The sequence below is a fragment of the Sinocyclocheilus rhinocerous genome, unplaced genomic scaffold (genome assembly GCF_001515625.1).
Source record: "Sinocyclocheilus rhinocerous isolate Xijiao unplaced genomic scaffold, SAMN03320098_v1.1 scaffold1470, whole genome shotgun sequence".
NCBI classification, from domain to species: domain Eukaryota; kingdom Metazoa; phylum Chordata; class Actinopteri; order Cypriniformes; family Cyprinidae; genus Sinocyclocheilus; species Sinocyclocheilus rhinocerous.
The window spans coordinates 204,897-217,481 of NW_015652166.1; the positions used below are offsets into that span (position 1 = coordinate 204,897).

At 36.5% G+C, this 12,585-nt stretch overlaps 1 protein-coding gene across 1 annotated transcript in view; it reads left to right on the forward strand.

Moving 5' to 3' along the window:
- Positions 1–563: 563 nt before the first annotated feature.
- LOC107713902 (neuronal pentraxin-1) overlaps positions 564–12,585 on the forward strand; it is a 15,797-nt gene continuing 3,775 nt past the window's right edge. The window contains 4 exon segments of the mRNA XM_074560089.1: positions 564–752; positions 6,745–7,607; positions 9,722–10,172; positions 11,622–11,872. Coding sequence (XP_074416190.1) covers positions 7,023–7,607; positions 9,722–10,172; positions 11,622–11,872 — 1,287 coding nt within the window. The 5' untranslated portion in view covers positions 564–752; positions 6,745–7,022.

The following is a 12,585-nucleotide window of genomic DNA, read 5'->3' on the forward strand; positions in this document are numbered from 1 at the left end:
GTTTAAAAAAGACAAAAACAACAAAATTACTAAAACTAACTAAAATTAAAATACTAATTTAAAAATATCATTAAAAAACTATAATAATACAGTGAATTCTATTTACACAGAAACAGCAAGTGGAAACACTTGAAATTAAAACACACCAATAATCTTTGTTTTATTCACAACTTTGAAAAATCATTTTTTACACTCTTTAATCTCAATGATGCTAAATATTCCTATCACAGAGTCAACAACGCTTGCAATATACAATGCCAGGTTACTAGATTAGGAAGTAAACTGTTCACTCAAATTCTCATAATATATTGTTATTGTTAAATTGTTATATACTGCATATGAAAAGAAGCATTTTCACTAGTGCTTTTGCAGCCCGCTGTCTATATTGTCTACTTGGACAGCAACAAATGTTAAACCTAAAGGTCTTTCTAGCACATCCCGAACATTTCATCACGTCTTTTAAACACAAACTGTAATGAAATTTCTAACTGCACGCTCTTGAGATAGGCTGGGGTTAGTGAGCACAGGACAAAAGAGACTTTAATTGCTGTTGAGCGGCGGGGGCTACAGAAGAGAAGAGGAGGAGAGGAGCGGAGGGGAGGCGCGTGTTACACAGACTCTACTGGATTAAGTCCCTTACAAGCCGTCTGGTGACTGAGTTGGACTAGCAGTACAGGACAAACCTGCAGGAGTCCAAACAGCCTCAATACAGGACATCAGGACAAACGAGATACAGCATCTGCACTGTTACTGTAAGTCTCTGTTATTGACAGATTGTCATAGATCCCTCGCTGCCTGTGTTTGATTTGTAGATTGTTGCGTTTTGAGATCTGTAGCACAGGTAAAGAGATGTTGTGTGTGTCTTACTCCAGTGTGAATGATGGACGCGCTCCAGTTCTCTCTATATATTATATATAGAGATTTCTTTATATTATACTCTATATGATTATGTTTCATGAAGACTGTCTATGGATTGCTGAGAACTTTAGACTGCATTTTTCTTGTATTTGATTGTTTAGCTGCTTATATTCAGAGAGTCTATGATTATTAATTTGATCAACAGATGTTAGAACTCTTCAGATGTTTTCTTTGTGAATTGCATTTTAGTTGAGGTTAATGATTAAAACATTTGCATTATTGGCACAAAAATCAGTTTCTGCCCAGATAAGCATTTGCCATGATAGTCATAACTGCAATACTGTTTTTTGATGGTATTGTTAGGATCTCATTGTACACTCTAAAAAATGCTGGGTTAAATACAACCCAGTGCTGGGTAAAATAGGGACAAACCCAGCAATTGGGCTGTTTTGACCCAGCGGTTGGGTTAAATGTTTAACCCAACCTTCTGGGTAGTAACCCAACAGCTGGGTCAAAACAACCCAATTGCTGGGTTTGTCGTATTTGATTGTTTAACTGCTTATATTCAGAGAGTCTATGATTATTAATTTGATCAAGAGATGTTAGAACTCTTCAGATGTTTTCTTTGTGAATTGCATTTTAGTTGAGGTTAATGATTAAAACATTTGCATTATTGGCACAAAAATCAGTTTCTGCCCAGATAAGCATTTGCCATGATAGTCATAACTGCAATACTGTTTTTTGATGGTATTGTTAGGATCTCATTGTACACTCTAAAAAATGCTGGGTTAAATACAACCCAGTGCTGGGTAAAATAGGGACAAACCCAGCAATTGGGTTGTTTTGACCCAGCGGTTGGGTTACTACCCAGAAGGTTGGGTTAAACATTTAACCATACATCAATGGTTGACCCAGCGGTTGGGTTAAATGTTTAACCCAACCTTCTGGGTAGTAACCCAACAGCTGGGTCAAAACAACCCAATTGCTGGGTTTGTCCCTATTTTACCCAGCACTGGGTTGTATTTAACCCAGCATTTTTTAGAGTGTAAGAAACATTGCAAGAAGCTTCTAGGACTTTGTGTCATTTTCTCTCTTTGTTTTTGACAGTGGTTGAGTTACCACAGTGTTGTCGATAAACGTTGTGATTAACATTGATAAAAGACTAGAAACGTGCATTTAATTGTATACTGAATGTGCACTTGTAGTGTATTTCAAATATACGTTTTAATATACTGTACTTGCAGATACTATCAAATGAATGAACATGAAATGAAACTCGTGTACTTAAAGAGAGACACTTAAGTACATTTTTAAAATGTGCACATTATAGTAATGTCAAATGAAAGGTTTTACTTTCAAGTACAAGTGTTAATAATCTTGTGTTGTACTTTAAAGCACACTTATTTGGTTATGTTGACTAACATACTAAAGCACATGCTGATTATAATTTTAACTGTAGTGTATAATTCAGTAATACATTTAAAGTTGCAATAATAGAAGTAATTATGATATTACATATAAAGATGTACTTAAGTCCTACTTAAGCTACTTAAGTGTAGCTAACTGCATTCAATATAAATTAAAACTTCAATATGTTTTCATTTAATTGTCAGTAACATGCAATTACGTGTCATTTTAAGAATATTCTTAAGTTAATTGCATTCATTTCTCATACAGATTTTCTTTTGCCTATAATTCTGAATGTACTTACAGCTACTGTAGCATTGTAAATGCTCTCAAATATCTGAGAAGAACATTCGTGATGTTTAAATGAAAGATGACATATTTCACATTAAATATGACTTTTTTTTTTTTTTTTTTTACGTTTTGTGTTATGACTAAAGCAGAATTAACAAGCATTTGAAGATACAGATGGTTCTCTATTAGACTAAATGTGACCCTGGACCACAAAACCAGTCATAAGTGTCAATTTTTCAAAATCTAAAGGTGAATAAATAAGCTTTCCATTGATGTATGGTTTGTTAGGATAGGACAATATTTGGCTGAGATACAACTATTTGAAAATCTGGAATCTGAGGGTGCAAAAAAATCAGAATACTGAGAAAATCATCTTTAAAGTTGTTCAAATGAAGTTCTTAGCAATGCATATTACTAATCAAAAATTAAGTTTTGATATATTTACGGTAGGAAATTTACAAAATATCTTCATGGAACATGATCTTTACTTAATATCCTAATGATTTTTGGCATAAAAGAAAAATCATAATTTTGACCCATACAATGTATTGTTGGCTATTGCTACAAATATACCCCAGCAACTTAAGTATTGTTGGCTATTGCTACAAATATACCCCAGCGACTTAAGACTGCTTTAGTGCTCCAGGGTCACAAATATAGTTGTTAATACTTTTTTATGGATTCAGCAGAAGGCGCATTAAACTGCATCGTATGTGTCTGACTTAAAGTTCTGCCTTCATTCGAACCCCACAATCGGGCTAATCATGTGGATTTAGACAGGAAGATAAACTGAGATGAAGTGCGGATTGAGAGAGACTGGAGAAACGGCTTCACGCTGTTCTCAACCACTTCCATCTGTCATGCTTTCTAAGCTTGTGATCTTCCCGCACACACATGCGCACAGTCTGTGGAGTCCAGATTTGATCATGTGCTTCATAACTCACAAGTGAGATATTCCTGCTGTATACGGGTATCAGTAGATGCTTCTTAGAAGAACTAGAGAGTGTAAAGGTATATGTGCTTTTATTATACTTATTGTTTTATGGTACTTTTTTCTGGTTTCATTAAAGGTTGCCTGTCTCACAGCAGAATCCTTCCACAATTGAACACAAAACGCACTCACCCGACAGAAACAACTGTTACTAGACAAACCCCAGGCAAAACCCACACAAACTGTCCTCTAAGTCGTCTGTTGTTGATGGAGAGAAAATGAGGCCTGGATTTATTTGAATCAGAATTGTATAAATGTCAGTCAGGGATGAGTAACATTCAGATTCAAAGAACTGGCTGTTTTTCAGTTCACAAAAATCTATTTGAATAGAATTGGCCAAACTCAACATGATGTTGAATTGAAGTTGGAAGTTGGAAGTTGGAATTGGAAAGAGTAATTTACTCAATTGCAGTTCAAAGACATTCATCACACACAGTTATTAGACATATTCTTCCACAATTGAACACAAAACGCACTCACCCGACAGAAACAACTGTTACTAGACAAACCCCAGGCAAAACCCACACAAACTGTCCTCTAAGTCGTCTGTTGTTGATGGAGAGACAATGAGGCCTGGATTTATTTGAATCAGAATTGTATAAATGTCAGTCAGTGATGAGTAACATTCAGATTCAAAGAACTGGCTGTTTTTCAGTTCACAAAAATCTATTTGAATAGAATTGGCCAAACTCAACATGATGTTGAATTGAAGTTGGAAGTTGGAAGTTGGAATTGGAAAGAGTAATTTACTCAATTGCAGTTCAAAGACATTCATCACACACAGTTATTAGACATATTTTTTTTTAATTCAATAGTGTTGCAACAGTTAACAGTCATCAAAACAAATTAGAATTTTGCCAGAAAGCATCACGATGTTGTTTGCATCTCCAAAAAAAAAAAAAAGAACCCAAAATTGAATGTTGAATTGGAGTTTGGCTTGGAGGAATGATTTACTGAAATAAAATTCAAAGACATTCAACAATAGAATTTCCACGGTAACAAATATTAACACCACTGATAATTTCAATTTATTTGGTGAAATACTGTATCACTTTTTCTCAAATTCAATAATGACACAACAATTAACAGCCATCACAACAAATCTGAACTTTGATAAACAGCATCACAAACAGCTGCCACATTTTCAGATAACTAAGCAGAAATACTAACTTCTAATTTTTAATCGTGTTGTTTGGCTCAGTTTTGAAGACTTAGAGTATATTTTCTGGGAAATTATGTATTCTTTCAACATGATCCTTAAAATTAAACTTAGTAAATGTAGCAAAATAAATATGAATTAAATACAAATGTCTATTTCTATCATTTAAAACACTGATTATAAATATATTTTAATGTATCTGGTATTACACTTTTTGTACATGTTTATACTATAGTTTCTCTGCATTTCATTCCATTTGAATCTTACTTCCTTATATTCTGCATTCTGTTTTAATACAGTACAGTCGTACTCAACGCTCCCTCTCTTCTTTAAGTTGTGGACCGTATAAAACACCAGCTGCTTTCCTGCCAGCCATCAGTCCAAGCACTTAATTAATCCAATTAATGGGCAAAGTTCAGTAGGTAGAGTAGATACATAACACTCTCTCTCTCTCTCTCTCTCTCAAACACACGCTAATCCTCTGCAGACCCTTGCTGACGACTCTTCTTGATTTATCCTCATTAGGACAGACTCTGACGTACACACTTACACTTGTGCGGGCGTAAATGTTTGTCCTGTATTAATTCAGTAGCTTCAAGGAACTTAAACTGATAATCCTGAACTCTTAATGGAGCGACCTTCTTGAAACCTCCTTTGAAGGAGTTCGTGGTGTTAAATTACAGGTTCTACAGATTAGTCTAATGGTTACTTTTGCCTCAGTAAACTCCTAATTTGCTGCTCATAAATAGTTAGTAAGGTAGTTGTTAAGTTTAGGTATGGAGTTTAAAGGTTAAGGGATCTAGAATATGATCATACAGAACAAGGCATTGATATGTGCTTTGTAAGTACTAATAAACAGCCAATATTCTAGTAATATGCATTCTAATAAACAACTAGTTAATAGTGAGAATTGGTCTTTAAACTAAAGTGTTACCAAAGGATGTGGTGTCAGGCTTTCAAACCCCTTCGGTTATAACAGGAGCCTTTATTTTTAAGTGGAAAATTGTAGTAGGGCTGGGTGGTATGATAGTACATACTGTACGGGGCAATGCTGTAAATTATGTACCATTTATAATATGTTGTTCCTTGTGGTTAAATTGCACTTGCAACCGAGTAAACACTGTAAATTGCAACCGAATGTGCACTTAATTGTACCGAATGTGCACGTGTACTTCAAATCTTAGAAGTTAAAAAAAATAAAATAACTAATGAAATAAAAGGCAACTTAAGTACTTAAAGAGTGACACTTTAATGACTGTCTCTTAACACACTTAAGTCCACTTTTAAAAAGTGCAGTTTGTAATAATGTCAAATTAAAAGTTTTAAATTAAATTTTAAATGACTGTTTAATAATGATAATCCTTTGTGAAGTACACCTATACTTTGATGTGTTGACCAACATAAAGCGCATGCAAAGTATTTGATTATAATTTTAACTGTGGTTTTTGATATTACATTTAAATATAATTAAGATATTAAGTAAAGATCATGTTCCATGAAGATATTTTGTAAATTTCCTACCGTAAATATATCAAAACCTAATTTTTGATTAGTAATATGCATTGCTAAGAACTTCATTTGGACAACTTTAAAGGCGATTTTCTCAATATTTTGATTTTTTTGCACCCTCAGATTCCAGATTTTCAAATAGTTGTATCTCCGCCAAATATTGTTCTATTCTAACAAACCATACATCAATGGAAAGCTTATTTATTCAGTATATTGAGTATAAATTTCAGTTTCAAAAAGTTTACCCTTATGACTGGTTTTGTGGTCCAGGGTCACATTTTAATTTATCATAAATGCTTGTCAGTGCATTCAGCAGTAACTTTAACCAACTTTAACCTTTCCTCCTTTCCTTTCCTTCCTTTAAAAAGACAATACAATTTTGAAATTACATATAAAGATGTAATTAAGTCCATATTAAGTGGGTCAAAAGAGCAATTTAATAATTTAAAATGTCATAGTTTAAAGTAAAATATGTTCCAGTCTTCTGAAAACGTATCATGACAAGAGTTTTCTTTCTTTCTTTCTCCAGGCTTTAGACGAGCCACTCTGAAGAGGCAAGAGCAGGATCATCAGACGGATTACATGTAAATACACATGGTCTCTGAACGGCTGGTGACCTTGGAGAGGAGGAGGCTGAGAAAGACACAGTAAGCAGCAAGAGACAGTTTTACAGGATTTAGAAGACGAGGACAGATACGAGTGTAAAAAAGCAGGCCTGCGCTTGTTCGACTGAAGATAAGGATCTAGAAGCTTTAAACATCAAATAGCCGACTATTCGATCAGTTTGGCTGCATTCATCCCACAAAAATGCATCCAGCAAGCTCAAGAAAGAGCGAGCGGCTTTTCTTCTTCTATGCTATCAGTCTTTCCGTATGCGCTGGGACAGGAATGCCGGGTTCAGACTACAACCCTCATCCTCGCTTCATCTGCACCCCTATTCCCGCTGATGCTGATCCCGGGTGTTTCCCCACAGCAGACGGCCCCGGCGGCCCCGGATCCGGACACCACGGCGGGAACAGCAACGGCCGGTGGGGAATGTCCGAGTAGGCCAAAGCGACGATCCTGCACCTGCGGGAGAGTTTGGTGCAGCAGAAGGAAACCATCCTGGACCAGAGGGAGACCATCCGAGAGCTCACCGCCAAACTGAACCTGTGCGAGGGCTTGAGCCGCACACCCGCACACCTGGCCCATCACGCCTACCCCACGGCACCCGACACGGGACACCTCGGGCTGGAGCTGGGCCACTACGGCGACGGGGTCGGAGGGCATCACGCTGGGAAAGGTGCGCTGAGCGAGAAGCACGTGGCGGGGGAGATTCCTTCACCCTCGTCCACGCCGGAGCAGATGAGCAAGATGCTGCAGAGCCTAAAGCAGCGGCTGGACAACCTGCAGGTACACATTTATATTAGGGCTGTCAGTTTAATGCGCCAACTTAATTAATTAGTTATGAAAAAGAGTACCTGAAAACCATATTTGAGTAAAAGTGCAGATATCTTACAGTGAAAATTACTCCACTACAAGTAACAAGTAACCAATTCCAAAACAACTTGAGTAAAAGTCTTAGAGTATCTGATTTTAACAGTACTTAAAGGTGCACTAAGCGATTTTTGCCAAATGATGTTGATATTTGAAAGCACCAAAACAAACCCGCCCATACCCCAACAGGACCTTGCCCTTATTTTGATATCTCCGCCCCACACGTACGTACGCAACCATGGCAACGACAATCGCGGAAACAAGCGAAGATGACACACAAGCATATTCAAACAAAAGCCAACACGGATAAGTTGTGTGAAACAATGCAAAAAAAACATTACTCACCTATCAAAAAGAAACAACGCAACCTCGGCGTCCGATTCGAGCCCTTCCCGCTCCTTGAGTTCTCTACAGCGCTGCTCTGATATTTACGCGGGTCCTACCTCTTGCCTGATCGTAACCCTTCTTTTTAATGTTTTGCTCCTCTGATATTTTCCTCTTTTGTATCTTCCAATTCTTTCTATTTATAGTCAATCTGCTAATATCTGTCCTGTGCACTCAAATTGAGCGCTCTCTTCTCTCTATCATTACAAGACACGCCCCCTTACTGCTGATTGGCTACAAGTGTGTTTTAGGACTCGGTCCGACGCTGCGGTCAAAAGCGTTTTTCAAAAATTGCTTAGTGCACCTTTAAGTATTTTACTTATACTAAATATAGGCTCAAAGATGCACTAGTCAAAGACACATGCCAGTCAAAATCTGTAATGGTGTAGAGAAGCTGGGGAAAACAGGCAGAGGCAAGGATCTATAGGTCTATATAGTATTTCAGCTTTAGTTTGTTATTGTAGTGCATCAAGTTAAACTAAATGAAAATGAGAAATGTATAGTTGACATGTTTTTTTATTTCAGTTGACATTTATTTTTGTTAACTTTAATAACTCTAATTCATATAATTAATATATGTTAATTATTAATAACATAAGGGATGATAAAAATGATTGGGCACTAAGTGGTTTGTGGTTTAGGGTGGAGTGGTGATAGTCAATGGATCCTATAAATAGTGCCGAAAGATTCTGCTCTGTCATTTATAGACTGATTTAATTTTTATTTAATAAAAATGGTTTCCTCAGTCGGAGTGAAATAAACATGTTGGATTTTTTATATGCAATCTGAACAAACTGGGAAAAAAAGGACTTCATTCTGGACTTCAAGGTCATAAACCTTGGCTGTTTGCAGTCAAAATTTTCCTGACCATAGGAAATTAATGGGTAAGACATTTTTAAAATATGTTTTGAATAAAATCAAATATGAAGTCATATTATTTTTCTTCTTTTTTTTTCTTCACAAGATGGCTGCAATCTTGCCCAAATACATGATATATTCTTATATTGGCTTTACATTTCAACTCATAGAAGTGTTGATTTTGAAGTTCCAAAAGTATGCTTATATGCTTATAGAAATGAAGGTAAAAGTGAGAAGTGTACATGCAAATAAGATCTGAATGAGATCTAAATAAGAATCAAATAAACCCCAAAGAATTACAAAATTCAATTGTTACTACTTTATATTAGCACTATACTATTTCATTAAAAAAGCTACACTTTTACTGTTCTGGGTGAAAAATGATGCCCAACAACCAAGAGTGGCAAAAAGGCCTTAATAATCTCAAATAAAACCTAAAATAACCTAAATCCCCCCAAAGTACATCATTTTATTGTTACTACCTCAAGGAAGTTAGTTTTATTAAACAACTACAACAAATACAAATACACTCAAAAATGCCGCCAACAACCAAGGTGAGACCATTTTTGAACCTAAAGTGAGATGAAGCTGATGGGACACTGTTTGACATGTTAAACATTGGTGTAGGAATGTGTTTCATTAGGGTAATGAATATCATCCTGGCTGTCAATTGATCAAATATCATAATATGTGAGGTGCTTTTTCGCACGGAGCCGTTACCAGGATCAGCAGCATACAGTACAGCCGTGTGCAGGCCTTTTCTCAGAGCGCTGTGATTGTGTTTGCAGATGAGAAACACCTCCAGCAGCTACTCCAGCTCACTGAAGGACCTCCTGCAGAGGAAGATCAGCGCTCTGGAGCAACAGATGCAGCACCATCACTCTGCCTCGCTAACCAGAGCCGCTGACTCCGACCACGAGGATGATGATGATGATGGTCACCATGGCGACGATCATGACGACAGAGACCACGACAACCATGACGACCACGGTGATCCTCACGATGAGAGTCACCACAGCGATCACCATGACGACGATCACCATGATGACGATCACCATGACAACAACAGCCACCATGACAACGGACACCAAGACTACGGTCACCATGACAACAAGGCTTCCGAGCATGGCTTTGAGAGGTTGTCGTATAACCTGCAAGGTCACAGAGAAGCACAGGGTGGAGTGCACAGCAAACTGGACGCGGTTCTCAGTCAGCTGCAGCACAGTCTCGCTGACACGGGTGAGAAAGCTGATCAGATGAACCCTGCTTAAAGGAACACTCCACTATTTTTGAAAATAGGCTCATTTTCCAACTCCCCTAGAGTTTGTTTAACTCTAGGGGAGTTAGAAAATGAGCCTGTTTTCAAATATAGTGGAGTGTTCCTTTAAGAGCACTTCAGCTGGACCAGTCAGGCTGGTTTCATCCCTTAGATGCTCTAGATAGATCCTGGTCAAGTCAAGTCACCTTTATTTATTTAGCGCTTGTAACAATACAGATTGTATCAAAGCAGCTTTACATTATTAAATAGGAAAATAGTGTATAATAGTAAACATTCAATTTTCAGTTAAAGGCAGTTCATCATTGAATTCAGTGATGTCATCATCCAGCTCAGCTCAGTTCAAATAGTATTTGTGCAATCAAGTCGACGATATCGCTGGAAACTAAGTGTCCAAGGATGTCGTCAAGATGATTCAAGATCCTGGTCAAGATGATTAGGGCTGGTAGGCCATCTTTGACCAGTAAAAAGTCAGTTACCATGTTCTAAGTTGGTATGACCTGTTTTTAATCAAGGTGTGATTTGTTAAAAAAACTAACAAAAAACGGATGGTGATTTTGAGTGAGAATGTCATCATTATAATTTTAATGTAGAAATTTAGACTGAGTAGATGCTGTTACCGATAACAAATTACATTCATTACTTATTTAAGAGTAGTTTTTGATGATTTCTTATCTAACTCGTTTATCACATAGTTTTAAATACAATTATTTTGTACCATTTTGATACAAAATTACACAAAGAGACAGAAAATAAATTCCATTCTTTGTTATCAACTATATGGGCTGCGAATATACATGACATTATGCCATGGAGAAAAGAGAAAATAAATAAATTATGAATAATTTACTGTGTGAATGATATATAATCATGTAATCAATAACAAGTATTTGTAATCTGATTATGATAACTTTTAAGAATCTAATTGCATAATCCAGATAATAACGCTGACATTAAATCAGTTACTAAATTTAGACAATGTAGAAGTGTAATTAATATAAAATCAACCGTAAATAAAAAATAGTTTAAGCCGAATTAACTAAATTCAATCTTTAACAGTTAACTTAATAACTAAAATGTATTTATACAATTTACAGACCCCATAAAGCATTAAGACAGGCATTCAAAAAAACTTTCATCTATATATCCTGACAAATTTGCATCTCTTCGAGTCCAATTTAGACTAGTTAGACTAGAAAAAGTCTGAAAAATTCATCATATAATTTTTTTTCTTTAAGACTGGTCATAACTTTTTAAAATCAGTAATTGGTCTAATCTGAAAAGTAAAACTGATTACTCCTTGAATAGCTGCAAGCTAGTCAAACTAGTTCTTAACATACCGGTTAGGTTCATGCAACTGATAAATCGCACGGTTCTGCCTGTAATGCTGACGCTGGTTATCATCTCCACAGGTTCTGGAAAGAAGAGCAAACCCACGGAAGCTTTCCAGATCGGCTTCCCCATGAGAACCAACTATATGTACGGTCGTGTGAAGCGCTCGCTGCTGCACGAGATCTTCTCCTTCACGCTGTGTCTGTGGATGAAGGCTGGCATCGGGCCGGGGCTCGGGACCCCCTTCTCCTACTCTGTGCCCGGACAGGCCAACGAGCTGGTGCTCATCGAGTGGGGAAACAACCCCATGGAGCTGCTGGTCGATGACAGAGTGAGTGAAAGAGAGGAAGGAATGTGCACATATATATATAAAATACAGGGGCTTATTGAGAATTTTCTTTTTGAAATCCAGTTTAAAGGTTTGGGGTTGGTAAGATTTTTAATGTTTTTTTTTTAATGATTTTAATGGCTCTTGTGCCCAGCAAAGCTGCATTTATTTGATAAAAAATACAGTAAAATTGTGAAATATTATTGTAATTTAAAATAGCTTTTTGCTATGTGAATTATCTGTTAAAATGTAATTTATTTCTGTGATGCGCAGCTGAATTTTCAGCATCATTACTCCAGTCTTCAGTGTCACATGATCTTCAGAAATCATTCTAATATGCTGATTTGCTGCTCGAGAAACATTTCTGATTATTATCAATGTTGAAAACAGTTGTGCTGCCCAATATTTTTTGTGGAAACTGCGATACATTTTATTTTTCAGGATTCACAGATGAACAGAAAGTTCAAAAGAACAGCATTTATTTGAAATATAATACATGTCTTTACTGTCACTTTTTATCAGTTTAACACATCCACAAAAATATTGTGCAGCACGACTGTTTTCAACATTGATAATAATCAGAAATGTTTCTTGAGCAGCAAATCAGCATATTAGAATGATTTCTGAAGATCATGTGACACTGAAGACTGGAGTAATGATGCTGAAAATACAGCTGCGCATCACAGAAATAAATTACAGTTTAACAGATATTCACA